The 15,620-nt window shown below is 36.9% G+C and overlaps 1 protein-coding gene across 2 annotated transcripts; it reads left to right on the forward strand.

The window, feature by feature from the left end:
• Positions 1–8,692: 8,692 nt before the first annotated feature.
• LOC149410475 (uncharacterized) lies at positions 8,693–15,047 on the forward strand. 2 transcript variants are annotated; one of them, XM_089648436.1, is made up of 3 exons: positions 8,693–8,994; positions 9,746–9,885; positions 11,602–15,047. In XM_089648436.1, the coding sequence occupies exons 1-3, from the start codon at positions 8,781–8,783 to the stop codon at positions 14,539–14,541; spliced, it is 3,294 nt and encodes a 1,097-aa protein (XP_089504562.1). In that variant the 5' UTR covers positions 8,693–8,780; the 3' UTR covers positions 14,542–15,047. The 2 variants fall into 2 exon arrangements, with proteins under 2 accessions (XP_089504562.1, XP_089504563.1); XM_089648437.1 differs by having other exon boundaries at positions 11,605–15,047.
• The last annotated feature ends 573 nt before the right edge of the window (positions 15,048–15,620 follow it).

The following is a 15,620-nucleotide window of genomic DNA, read 5'->3' on the forward strand; positions in this document are numbered from 1 at the left end:
AACTTAACCATTCATGACTGCACATCTAAAAACAACTGCCTATGCAACCCATTAACACGAACCCAGGTAATTAAATACTTAGGCATTTACATTGACAACTATTTCAGATGGACAGAACAAATAAATAAAACAGCGGGCAAAGTTAGAAAACTGATATATTTCTTTAAGAACATACGAAACATAATGCAAACGAAGACTCTAAAAACAATATATTACGCACTAGCCCAATCAATTATCACTCACGGTATGATTGGTTGGGGTGGTGCTGCTAAAACTAATATGGACCCTCTTGTCAAAGCGCAAAAAGCCTTAATTAAAGTTATCACAAAAAAACCTTACAGATTCTCGACAATACAGTTATTTAAGGACTTCACCGTACTGAACATACAGCAACTATACATAAAAATTATAACTCTATATTACCAAAAAGACAAACTTAACCATCATACTATACAACACAATTACGAAACAAGAAACAGACATCAACACATGACCCCGAAGATAAATACCACCTATGGACAAAGACATTTTCATAATCTGGCCCCAAAAATTTTCAATTTAATGGAAAAAGATATTAAAGACCTGGCAACAAGTGTAAATATAAGACACAAAATCCACACATGGATAGTCAACAAAGGCATTGTATACTGCGGACAGATAACATCTACAATACCATAAATTGTGGCACTCCACGCCTGAATTTTTCTCTTCTGTTCTCACTCATTTATATGTATTTTCATTATTTCTTATGTTTTTCTTTTTCTTTTTAAAATTCTTTTCTTTCTAATTATTATATATCTTTTTTTATTTATATTTTATGTATATCTTTTTATCTACATCTTTGATTCTATGTAAATTCGCATTATCTAAAATTAAATCAAACTCCCGCCACCTCAGAACAGGCTCAGCCTAGTGAGGTGGATTATACCAAAAAAAATGTATGTTAATTTATTGGTTAATAAATAATAAAAAAATAAAAAATAAATATATCTTGAATCTCTTCAAATTATTGATCCGGTTAAAAACGGAATTGCAGGTCGTTTCCTGATAAACTTTTAGTAAATTCGTAATAATATCAGAACACGTGTTCATGCAGCTGCGAACAACACTTTAATTTTACAGAATAAATTTTTAGCAATTTTAACAGCATTTGGTTTCTAAGAACGGGAAATCTGCCTAGCCAGGAACTAATATCGACCGACAATTCATATTAACACTTGAACTTATTTTTAATATACTTATAAAGTTATTGCAGTTTTATTATTTTGTCATTTTTTGCTATTTTTATAATGTAATAAATAAATAAAAAATAATAATGAGGATTTTTTATAATCTTAAACTAATGTTTATAAGACAAGGTTTTATGCATGGCGTAAAGGAAAACAAATAATTATAAGCAATAATTAGTCGCCTGAAATATCAATACAAATTGAAAATATTTCCCGAGTAAAATTAAATGCCGCCATCGGGAACTGAACCCGTACCTTCTGATGTCCGGTCAGGTGTTCTGAACCACAAAGCTATGTCGGCTTGTTTCCAACGCGCCAAATGATTCAACATGTACTAGTACCTCAATCAACAATTTTTTTCACCTGTAAACAACCATCTTTATTTTTGTAGGAAAGGCTTAAGTTCTGACATCGTGACAATACATTGGTATTTTTCTAAAGGCTTAACAGGAAAACCATCAGTTCATTCGTTGGGGGCCTGCAATCCCGTTTTTAACTGGATTGCGAATGATTTGAATAGATCCTTAATAAATTAGCAATATTTTTTATCAATAATTTTTCTTCTTGCACTGGACCCTATCTCTTTCGGTCATATTTAACTATATCAATCTAGAGAGTGTTTTGGATAAATATATACATCTTTATTTTAATGTTCGACATCTATTGACTTCTCCTTCGAATCCTTTTCTGATGTTTTTGTTTCGAGTTTGAAATTCGCTAATATTTAATGTAAAATGTTAGGTAGATACTAGGTAAGTAGGTGGGGGGTGAGTAACAATTTCTTTTCCCATGGTCCTCATGTATAGGTACTTAAGGTCCCGTAGTAAGCCTTCAAAGTTGGTTTGAAAGGGAGACATGTAAATACGAATGTTGGAGGGAGCTCGCTAATATTCAAAAACGATAACAATTTAGCGAAGATGGTGAAAATATTTAATAAAACACGACTCATTTGAAATAGAGCAAAAATTGGTTGCATTTAAAGATACACCGTGAAGTTTTTCATGCCTGTAACCAAAGATATTAGAAGAACGAGATATGCTATGTTGGCCGCCGGACCGTAGCCGGAGTACTACCTAATTAGGGTACTTTGAACGGTATCGGGACGTGTACGCACAGAAATCTGTTCTATGTATTAGTGCGGATACCTTAGCGTAAGCGAAGGTGTGAAGTAGTATTGGTGAACAAAACCGGCGACACTGGGCAAAACAATTCCACTCAGTACGAACTGCTCATAGCACATCTCGTTCTTCTAATATCTTTGCCTGTAACATATTAAATAACAGAACAAAACGTGTTTCTAATAATTTTCGGAGCTTACTTTGCGATTTTTTTCCATCGAGGAAATTTCATATAATTAACGTTTCGGAATAACAAATGTATAGATTTTATCTTAAAAAATTACATACATTTTTATAGAACTTAAAAACTGAAGAGTCAACGAAAAACTTCTTATAAATCGGTAGAAATTGGGTATGCGGGAGTTTAAGCCAGGATCTCACCGGATCTATTCTTCAATCTATTTCATGAAATATCAATAAAATGAACTGGCTTTTTTCTATGGAATAAAAACGCAAAGTTGAAAAGTCTTCAACTTTTGTTCTATAAATAATTGATCACATATTCCGAGCAATGACCTTACAAATTATAACCGATAAGACATATCAATCAAATGAATGCTGGACATTAAACTCATAAAAGATTAATAAAAAAACCAAACCTCCTAGATCACAAGGTCGGGACAATGAATCAAATCAGCCTCCTAAATTGTATGGGAACCTCCAAAAATGTATTTTCATTATATTTATTAAATTAACTTAAACATTTTTAATGTTTCAGTAAATAAGAATTAATTGAATCGAAAAATTAGAACGAATTTTTTGCAGAATCTCATACAAGTTAGGAGGCTGCTTTGAGTGAGTCTCCCGGCCTTGTGATCAGAATTCTGCAAAGGGGGAGTCCTGGAAAGGCACGAATTCCGGTGTCATTTTTATATAGGACGAAAATAGCCGACGTGCCACTTTACTAAAACTAATGACAAAAGTTGACTAATGTCGCTAATTATTTATGAAAAAAATGCGTTCTGCCAACATTTGTATGAGGAGAAGCACCTTGCAGACCTTGAAGATAACCTCCAAAAGCAGTGTCAAATATCTCACCGGCCACTCGAATGAAACCAATGTCAAAATGTTCCCTCTTTAAGAATAAATATATACAGGGTGTATCGGCACGTACCCGACAAACTTTAATCAGCTATTCCTTAGCACATTTGGAGTAAAAAATGTTATAGGCACTTTGCTGTCCGGTAACATTTTTTTAATAAAAACAAAAAATGATTAAAAAAATCCACACTCCGTCACTGTCATTGGCATTGTTTCTCGTGTTCAACAGCTGTTATTAGCAATTGTGTCGAAAAGCGTGTTCGATCTTTCATACACACTAAATAATAATAGCTAAAAATGAGACGAATGGTGCCATGCCATTTCGTTGTGATCGTAAAAGCGCGCTAATGTAGGTACGTACGTATATTATTCAACGAAACTCGAATAAAATATTGCCAGGTGGGTTTTCAAACTTTGACAAAGGATAAAACAGTGGTGACATGTGGTGAAAATATGAATAGTAATTTTTTTATTAAAAAAAATGTTACCGGACAGCAAAGTGCCCATAACATTTTTTACTCCAAATGTGCTAAGAAATAGCTTGTTAAAGTTTGTCGGGTACGTGCCGATACACCCTGTATATATAATAAGAAGCAAACACATTGTGACTTGACATACTAAATTTAAATGGAAACAAATGCGCCACTAACTTGGTACCTTTTGATTCTAGACTATTTAGCACGCGGTCTGTCTCACTTACATATTTGACTGAAATTTTATATCGCCATCCTACTTGAATTTCGTAATCATAGAAAAATATATTTTTTTAAATTGGGCCTATATTTGGATCACAAAACACGCCCACAAGCATTGAGTTTAATAAAAATAGGTTTACATTGCTTGAAAAATCAATGTAAAATATTGTAAATAATTTTACGTGGGTGGGAGGGTGTGGCGGCTGTCGATGTCGCCCGAATCCTTCCGACCGACTCAACAAACGGAGTTGCCGGTGACCGCCCGCTGCCAAAATCAAGTGCTCCTTAAGTTTTTAACATAAAAAAGCCAAATTACACGACTACTAATTATGCTAAAAACTATTTACCCATTAAAGGTTACACCATGGCTTTTTCTTCCTTTTCCAGAATGATTTGTACAACATCTCAGCGTACGTGTAGGCATTATGCAGAGATCATTGGAGATCCGTAGGTACCCGGCGAGCGCTTGTAACTTGAAACCGACTGGAGTCCGTGTTATCTCTATGATGCCAATTGTTGTTGTTGTCCATATTTCGAACGCTTATTACACTTCACATACAAACCTTAATACCCACAAGGCACTTCTTGCATTATTCTTTATTCTATGTCTTGCACCAAGTCAGTCCAAATGAAAGTGTCTGCCGCTCACCTCAAAATTATGCATAGATTTGCTCGATTTTTGTTTTCCTTACCTACTGACCCAATGTTTTCAATAAATAAAACGCTGTCATAAAAATAATCCAGCCCGGCATTGACCTCCTAACACTATCGCCAAATGGCCGTTAATGATTCTCGGGATTATTTCGAAAACCGTAAAGAGGTGCCAATTTTCTTTGTAAATATTTAAATCAAACATTAAAAATCAGGCATCGTTGCGAAAATAGACAATTTTACTTCGGCGCTGCGGATTTCCTTGATATAATATTGTTTTCCGAGAGACATTATAACATCCGTTTAAAATTACCGTCAATGACATCTAGGAACAACATAATTAACTTGACACTCAATCATTTAAATTAATGAACAAAGTAAAAGATGGGACGCCTCAGAAAGACATGGCACAATCAAATACTTGAGTCAACTCATGGTCGGCACAACAGAAAATTTGTTGCCCTTGGAAAATCCCGGGATGTAATTTTTAATTGAGAAATTTGTTTAGACAGAATCAAAAAATGTTCAAACTCTTATCTCAAATGTAGAATAAGCCCTGTTTGTAGAATAAAGTCTCACGGTCTGGTAAGGAATTGATTAAGCCAAGTGCTTTAAGACCCCACGCAGAAAAGTAATGTTAGCTACGGTTTGCAGCGCAGCCATTGTGAGACTTCACTGTGCAGCTTATGCAGGATCTTATCTCAAATGTAGAATAAGCCTTATTTGTAGAATCCGGTAAGAAATCGACATAAACCAAAACCTCCTAGATCACATGGCTAGGACACTCATTCAGAGCAGCCTCTTAACGTTCATCTTTAAATAGTTTAGTAAGTTTCAAAAAATAAATAAAAAACAGTTTTAGGAGGTTATCATACAAGTTAGGAGGCTGATATAGCGGGTTAAGATGTTTCAGTTTTAGTTGAACTTTTATTCGACCTTGTAGAAAGAAGGTACAAACTGGTTAATATGCTTTGAAGGGTCGAGTTGATCAACTAAAATTGAAACTCGTGAACCGCCATTAACCTTACCGACCCATGGGACGACGGGCTAAAAATATTTGTCTTGTATAATATATCTTAGATAAGTACTTTGTCTCTTGTGTGGATATTAACAAATCATAGGTAAGTACTTTATCGCTTATGTAGATATCAACTTATCGTTGGTAAGTACTTTATCGTTTGTGTGGATGTGAATATACCATAGTTAAGGACTTTATGCTTGTGTGGATGTGAATATATAATAGGTAAGGACTTTAATTGCAAGAATCTTCGAAAAGGTAATCTTAAATTTAACGGAAGACAAACTCAATACAGAAGACTCTCAAATGGGCTTCAAAGCTGGATGCTCTACTGATAAGGCCATATATAGCATGAAACAAACAATATAATACTATAAAGCCAGAAAAACAATGGTGTACGCATGCTTCCTAGACTTAAGCAAAGCCTTTGACAGGATTTGTCATAATGCGTTGTGGAAAAAACTGACCGAACGACAAGTTCTACCACAAATTGTCAATATATTGAGAACATGGTACAACCAACAGGAAAACTTTGTCAGATGGAATGAAAGCCTGTCAGAAGCAGCCAAATTAAAGTGCGGCGTTAGACAAGGAGGCTCAATGTCCCCAGTGCTTTTCAACGTGTATATGGATGAACTTAGTAAAACACTAAATACGACAAGAATCGGATGCCATATTGCCGGGGTATGTATGAACAATATTAGCTATGCAGACGACATGGTCATACTAGCTCCATCGATAAGAGCGATGAGAAAACTTCTGGCAATATGCGAAGCTTACGTTGATAGTCATGGGCTGATGTCATCCCTGCTGATGAAATACTGGTCCCGCTGTCATTCCACCCATACGTCTAGGCGGGGCCAACCTGAAAATTTGCAGCGAAATCAAATATTTGGGGCATGTCATCACCGATGACCTAAATGATAAAAAAAGACATAGAACGTCAAAGAAGAGTACCTACTGAGTGTGCGAGCTAACATGCTTGCCAGAAGATTCAACAAATGCAGTCCTCCGGTGAAGAAGCAACTTTTTCAAACATATTGTATGAGCTTCTACACTAGCGAGCTATGGACGATATACACACAAGGCGTCATGAACACACTCCGAGTACCAGTACAACCACGCATACAGAGCCCTATTTGGCCTCCCCTGGCGATGCAGCGCCTCACAGATGTTCACCGAAGGAAGGGTGCATGGGTTCGCTGCTTTGATGCGCCACAGAATAGCCGGGGCGAGTCAGCGCTACCAGAGATCGGACAACACTCTTGTCCAGGCCGTTGCCCAGTGGTAAGGAGCGCCTCTACACCAGAGATGGAGAATTTCACTCAAGCCACCATAGAGTCCTAATGTGCTCATCAATGTATTCATTTTTTTTATTTATTATTTTTTTATTTCTTTATTAATTTTCTTTTTATGTGTTAACTTAAATGTAAACTTTTATGGCAGGTAGAGCATTGCACACACCGCTCTGTCCAGCTGAAATAAACATTATTATTATTTACGCTTGTGTGGATGTAAATATATTATTGTTAAGAACTTTATCGCCTGTGTGGATATTAACATATCATAGGTAAGTACTTTATCGTTTGTGTGGATGTGAATATATCATAGGTAAGGACTTTACGCTTGTGTGGAAGTGAATATATCATTGGCAAGTACATTATCGCTTGTGTGTATGAAGAGATTATTTTTAATTTTTAAATGTTCAAAACACAAAGGTAGGTAGATACCTACATCATTTTTTTTTTAAATATTACAGTACGTAAAGAGTACGTACGCAAAAGTTATGTTGCTTCCTTTTGATAATATTGGAAGCACGTTAAAATCAAGGAATATTGTAATTGTGCTCCTTGCGAAGCTAAAAGTATATATTTAAAAAAATATTTGCCTCAGGATCATTGCCTTTTAAATTTAATAAAATAAAATAAAATAATTTGTTAAGAAGATTATTATCGTTCCCACAATCAATTCCAATTTTGAAAATCAAAGCCAATCCCAGTAGTAGAGTTCATTGAACCTGAGTTACACAAAGCCACCGAAACACACTACCGAAATTATTACAAGCGCAGAACCGTGAAAAATCACGGGCTAGTCTGAATTACGGACACGTCAGTTTCAATTTGAAAATTACAATAATAATTTTCTGTTCATTATTATATTTTATGTAGGTACTATATCGCTTTTCTGAATTCTTCTTATGTTAATAAGTTGTGTAAAAATTTAAAACAGGTTTAATAATAAGGGGGTCGGTGTGTAATTCTGCTTCTGAACTCTGATTTGTTTTAATTGTGTGCACCGCCATCTAAAATAAAGTGACGAACAAAAAAGTACAACAGTAACAGAAAATTATTATTGTAATTTTTAAATTGAAACTGACGTGTCCGTAATTCAGATTAGCCCGTGATTTTTCACGGTTCTGCGCTTGTACTTCTCCGCCTACATATGGACCTACGAAGCGCTGGACATAGCATTAGTGCGATTTTGTTTGAATGGCACTGAAGCCAAATCAAGGGTGAGGGGAAATTGCCTGGCAGCCATCTTGTATGACAAACTTTTGAACTGATTTGTATGCACAGTCGTGATTAATAAACTATTATTATTTTAAGTTTGTGTTATAATGCAGTTAGAACGGCTTATGTTTTAGGCGGTAGATGATGAGACAAGGAAAAATGAACTAGGTTTTGGCATTTTCCATACATCTTCTCCCTCACCCTGCGGCTTCAAATTGTTCCTTAGCCTACCGCTGCAAAAATAACAACAAAAAAGTCAAAACATTCGTTAGAATTACTTTTGTTTCATAAAAAAATACGCTCACGAATATCATGTGTTAAAGACTATAATTGCTTGCGACTTTTTACAAGCATGGTGAGGTTGTAACTTTATATTATGACACCAAAAAAAGGACCTTGACTCCGATATCTGTCAAAACTTGGGCAGATCTGTCATGGCTGTCTATTTGTCTAATATTATCATGTTTACAATCCGCGTATTTTGATAGTTTAAAACCTAATTACGATCTGTATTAGTTATGTCAAATGCATGCGTAGTGGAGGGCTGTGAGAGCTTACGGCTCAGAGATAAGTACCTCTTCTTTAGATTCCCTTCGGCATTTAATACTGAGGGAACTCCGGACCCGATTTTCACCGAAAGGCGAAAGAGATGGATTCTTGCTGTGAACCGAAGCGATATCTTAGAGGAAGATGTACATAATGAACGGATCTGCTCCAAGCACTTCGTCAGAGGTTTGTTATCTCATTTATTTACAGATATAAAGTGATTGATCATTATTTTAAAGGCGAAATGCGTAATACTATGACAGAAGATAATAATACTAATTATATTTTTATTTATGTTTTGTTTTGTCATCAATATGTATATCATTTATTTTTTATTATATTTATTTTTTTATCATTAATTTATAGGGAAAATAATTCCCCTCAGGGCCTATGTCATCTATGAGGGTGCTGTTTAGAGTATCTTTAATAGGAAAGGAAGGGGAAGAAGTTCTGGGAATGAAAAAGGTTTGAAGGTTGAGTAGGAATCTGGGGGTTAGTGTGATTAGGAGATACAAGGTGATGTTCTGAGAGACCTGCTGGAGAGGTCAAAAGGTCTCCCTCAACCAGTCTCTCCCGATCTGACCTGCCACGCAGTTGTTGAGCAGACGCTTTAGTTTAACCCGAGCATCCCTGCTAAGTCACCTGACGTAGCTAACCACTTACGGTGACCTATGGTAGAGGTGCTCGTTATACAATAAATGATTCCCGTACCCGCCTCCCAAATTGAACCCTGCCAAACCTTAATTGAAAACATAATATTAGAAATTTAGTCTAAAGCCAAATACCAGCCTGGTACGAAGGTGAGTTTCATAAAGCCTAAAAGAGATCTTCAGAGAGAAACTGACCAATAAGTATGCAAATTTATCTCTTTTATCTCTGGAGTTAGTCGATACCAACCATACACCAATTAATAAAGTACCTTTTTATAATATTTCAGGTAAGCCCAGTGACTCTGAGGATGTGACCAATGTAGACTGGGTGCCAAGCCTGAGTATGGGGCCGGGGTTCCCGTGTAATGCAAATGTTCACTCCGAAGACAGCATGGACAGCGTAGATATGGCCATCAATATGAGTGCCGTAAGTTCTAACTTACATTGGATTACGATAATATAGTAAACAACCACACTCCTTGCTACATTGATATTCATACATAACCTTCTGTGGTTCTGACTCTTGAAATGGCCTGACTCAAATATTTGGTACACTTGATTGTGCCTCGTCTTCCTCGGGCGTCCCCAACCTCTTCTACCATTCATATTTGCGTCATATGTTTTCCTGACACTCTTTTCTTCATTCATTTGTTCTTCATGCTCAAACCATCCAAGCCTCCCTTTTTTAATCTTACTCATTATGCTTAGATCAACCTTGCATTCTTTGCAAATCTCCACATTTTTCCTACGGTCACACATGGTTTTACCGCACGATAGCATAAGTAAATATGTCTATGTAAAGTTGATTACAAAATATAAATAAACTGAACTTTGCCGCAAGAACACAACTGGGCTCTTGGCTATTTTGACAAGTTCATCAAGAAGCACTTGGCAGCTAGGACTCCCCAGCGGTTGTAGCGCTGATGATGATGATATAGCACTGTCCATTAAATGTGTACTGTGTGTAAAGGGTTGTGATAATGTAAAGAATGTAGTTGGATAATTACGTTAGTATTTATTGAAAGTACGGTACACTATTAGTTATTACAACACGAATTTTATCAGAAGGGTTTTATGAAGAGCTATGAACTGTCAACTACCAAGGCGGACGTGAGAAACAGGAATGGCTGCCGTCGGCTAGAACTGCCGAGAACGCCGTTTTCGGGTGGCGATCCATAAAAATATGTTTCCATTATTAAAAATATAAATAAATATAAAAATTATCATTTAAAGTTATTTGCCAGTTCTTACCTCTACAATGATAAAGTATGTTGAAACCAGTACCTACTCGGTGTTGATGACAATTCGAAATAACGCCAACGGCTGCTATCGTTAGAGATTATCAACTGTTTGAAATGCAATAAATAATCCTAATAATATTAGGGGATCCATTGGGATTGGAATTGTTATAACGGCTGCCAACGATCTAAGATCCAACGAGCCAACAGCTACTTTACTTGCAACCGGGTGAATTGCTTTGACGCTTAGCGCTATGTAATCAGATAGTAAAACCAACAGAGACTAGTAGGAAGGCGGATAACCAAAATCTCATTACGAACCACGCCAAATATCTTTCACAAAGTATAAACTGTTGCACCAAAGTATAAATTGTTAATATATTTGGTGCCAATACTGCTAAAAACAATAGATACAGTAGAATGCATTGAATCATTTTCTCGTATAGGTAATATCATCGCCGTTTGGGCAAAAGTCACCAAACCACATGCACAAGTTTTTAGATATCTAAATTTGAATATTTGAGAAAAAAATCTTATTTGATAGCTTTTAATTCTTTTCTATTATTATGCGTGTAGATAATACTTTAAAATTATCGATACATAAACTGTAAAACCGCATTTTAAAGTTTGTGTAGCTTCTTTTCCTTTCAAAATTGCAGTATTTGAACATTTATTGCAGTATCTGAAAGTTGTGTGGTTTGGTAACTTTTATTTGTGATAGTGTAAATTTTCGTAAATAGCGTTGGGCGTTGATGGCATAAAGCTATTATTTCCAATGGCTACAGTACTAGTTGATACTACCCTAGTTACTGTTGATCCTGAGAACGTTTGCCTCCTTAACACCTACCTTTAACCATAGTCAGTTCATTGCCATATCTATATATAAAAAGAGCTTATTTTTTCAGAAGGAATACAATCAAGACATCCTCCCTGTGGAATTCATCAAAGAAGAACCTCAAGATTACTCGGACCAGGATGAAAGTGAAATAAACGACAATGCTAAAACAAGGAGTGATCTAAACCACAATTCCCCCCACGACCCCAGCCAAACTATTATAAAAGATGAACCAAAAGATGACAGTGACTACACCCAAAATGAAAACAATGCCGGTGTTTTTAAACCATCACAGATATCAAACAAAGAAAATGAAACCATCAACCCAAGCTTTAAGTCTGCAGACATATCATACAGAGAAAATTTGGCTAACAATCTAGTTCCTAACTCTTCAGAAGAAAACTTAACCCAACATTATGCGCCTCCTGATTTTTTAGAACTCACACAAAAAATTAAAGAAGAATTATTAGAACCACCGGCACCTAATACTGCCGGAGACTCGCAAATTTATGATGATACTTTTAATACCAACGCTTTTAACAACTCTTGCAATAAATCCAACGAGGTTCATATTAAAACTGAATGTGAATCTAGCAATGACGCCATGGATCTTTCCACTGTTAAAAAAGAACCACAATCCCTCATATCACCGCCATATTTTAGCATGATACAACAGTACTTACAAAATGACGGATTTCCCAATGTGCCAATTGAAGTTTCAGATGTTAAACATAAAAAGAAACTATCTAAGAAACGAAAGAATAAGAATCGTGAAGATGATGATCCGACTTACTCCTCGTATAAAACTACGACTGTAAAAAAAATCAAGAGAGACAAGAATGCTAAACCTTACGAATGTCCTCAGTGCGATCTCAAATTCAAAATGAGGTCTTATTTAAAGCGACACCAAATATTACACAATGCCGAGAAACTGTTTGAGTGCGACGAGTGTGAATTTAAAACTAAAATGCAGAGGTATCTAACTCAGCATAAGTTAATCCACGATCAGTCCGATAAGAAGCCGTTTGTTTGTGAGGTTTGCGGGTGTGTTTTGAGTTCTGACCGGTCATTGAAGAAGCATAGACAAGGCCATGCCGGTAATAAACCACATGTTTGTGATATTTGCAATTTTGCTAGTCGTTGTGCGGCGTCGTTGAAATTACATCGCTTAATTCACAGTGGAATAAAGCCGTTTTCTTGTCCGCATGAAGGGTGTGCGTTCACGTGTCGCGAGGCCAAGTATCTCAAGAAGCACGAGCTGGTTCATACCGGAGAGAAGCCTATCTCTTGCGATGAGTGTGATTATACCTGCCGCACGTCCGCTAGTCTCAAAATACACAAGCGAAAACATTCTGGAGAAAAGCCATTTGTTTGCGAAATCTGTGCTTTTGCTTGCCGGGAGATGGTCGTACTTAAAAAACACATGATTGTACATACCGGCGAAAAACCGTTCTCTTGTACTGTTTGTCCTTACGTCTGTAGCAGGATGACTAGATTGAGGAATCACATGCTGCTTCATACAGGAGAGAAACCATTCCAGTGCCCGCAATGTCCGTACGCATGTCGAGACTCCAACCAACTCAAGCAGCACTCCATCATCCACACAGATCTAAAACCCTTTGCATGCGACATCTGCGATTTCGCTTGCAGAAGAAAAAAGGTGTTAAAAAAACATAAACTTACCCACGAAGAACAATACGCACACAAATGTAAAAGATGCAAGTTCAGTTGCGAAGACGAGAATGAATTCAAAGTCCACAATGACACCCACGAGGCGGAGTTAATCTACAAATGTATTTATTGTGATTTTAGAAGTGATGACAACCTTAAACTCGAAAAACATCAATCCCGCCATAAAGAATATAAGCCGCAGGTTTGCGAATATTGCCCTTACACGTGTAAACTACCTTCAAATATGAAACTTCACGTCATGACTCATACCGGTGAAAGGCCTTTCGCTTGCAACTTGTGCAACTACCGATGCACCAGAACCAACTCGCTAAAGAGTCACCAACTTACGCACTGCATGGAAAAGCGACTGTCTTGCGCCGAATGTGGATGTCCAACACGCACTCAAAGTCATCTCGATGTTCATAAAAACCAGCATGATCAAGGAGAACCGTTCAGCTGTGAAGATTGCTCAATCGTCGTTGAAAGCGCCGCTGAAATCATCGAACACACTTTCACACACGTTACTGATAAATTATACGCTTGCGATCAATGTGGCCACTCAACCAAAACAGCATCCGGATTAAAAAATCACAAATTGCAGCACATGGCCGACCGTCCTTTCCCCTGTGAAACGTGCGACTACAGGGGAAAGTCTCGTGCCAATCTCCGAAGACACAGCTACATCCACATAGAAGACAAACTCTACAATTGCGATCAGTGTCCTTTCTCTGCCATGCTACCCAGCAAAATGAGCGAGCATTATCGCATACACACGGGGAATCTCAAATACAAATGTAGCGAATGCGGCTACGCATCAAACCTGAAAGTAAAGCTCGAACGGCATGTTTTAATACACACGGGAGAGCGTCCCTTTTGCTGTGATATCTGCCCGTACACCGGGCGATCGCCGGACACTTTACGCACGCATAAACGTACGCACACGGCTGACAAACCTTTCTCCTGCGAACAGTGTGAATTCACGACGAAACACCGCAAAGATTTAGTCAGTCACAACCTTATTCACACTGGCGAGAAGCCGTATTCATGCAACGAATGCTCATTCAAATGTCGTTTGCTCTCTAAGTTAAACATTCACAAGCGCGGTCATTCGGAAAGCAACACTTTGTCGTGTAAATACTGCGATTTTCAATGCAGTCTGCACTATGTTCTGCGGCAGCATATGATCGAGCATTTGGGCGAGCCGATGAAATGTAATTCGTGTGACTATTCGTGCAGGACACGACGCGCCATGAAGAGACATCTTTTGGCCCACGGCAGAGCTAAAGTTGAATCGTTTGTCCGACCTGATATGGAAGAATTTGAAGAAACATACAGCTAGAATATTGCTACCAAATTATTTAGTATAATGTATGCTTATTTATAGTGATATTATAATGTTTACCAGATATATTGATGGCTGGATCGCCGCCTTCTTTATATATTTATTTATTAAAACTCATTTTTGAGGCTTAAGAATCTATTTCTCATTTGTGATATTTTTTGACAAATTATATTTTTTTTTTACATTTTTCATAAAACGGTTCTAACGGACTTTCACTATTGTAAGCTTAACACCTTAACCCCTTGGACTTAGACAAAATAACATCATGTCATTGAATATTCCAGCTTGACATTTAATTTCAAATAGACTCGCTACTTTTTTAAAATATTCAAAAATGAAGTGCAGCAGATGGACATAATATTATGCAATTAAAATTATTATAATTTTGTATAACACAATCTTTTCTAAAGTTTTTAAAATCGCTTACTGATCATTTATTTTGTAAACTATATAATTTACCACATTATACGAAACTAAAAACACATTTATGGGTAAACGTAACATGAGTTGTAATCAATGCGTTCATAGACTGCGTTAATTTAACTATTTTATGAAAAAACTTACGCCCTCCACGGTCGAGGGGTAATGTTCTCGACTAGCAAGCTGGATGTCGCGGGTTCATTTTCGAGCGTGCGTAATCAAATTAATTTAATTTATTTGTGTTATTTCACAAATACTCCACTTAAAATAATATATAGTATATTTGCGGCATGTTCCAGAGTGAAAGACCACCATTCAGAATTTAAACTTTGCTTGAAATGACTTTGGCCGTGTTTGGTGACAAGATTTGAATAGCCAGGTACTTCGCCACCTTCCTCTTTCCCATCTCCTTCCCCTCCCCGCTACCTTCAGCCTCACAACATACCCCAATTGGAGATGCCATAGTCTCGTTGGCTCCAGAAGGACTCCAGTCAGGATTTTTGTGCGGTTTTAAAAAAACACAATGCTTTCAAGAAAGGCATACAAATAAAATATTGTATCGGTGATTTAATCCGACCAAACCCAAAAATTAACGCCTAAAATATATGAATGCATTGATTTAATGTATGTTACGTTTACCCTTAATTTGACAGACG

The sequence above is a fragment of the Hesperophylax consimilis genome, chromosome 27 (genome assembly GCF_061612785.1).
Source record: "Hesperophylax consimilis isolate HC1 chromosome 27, BYU_Hcon_1.0, whole genome shotgun sequence".
NCBI classification, from domain to species: Eukaryota; Metazoa; Arthropoda; class Insecta; order Trichoptera; family Limnephilidae; genus Hesperophylax; species Hesperophylax consimilis.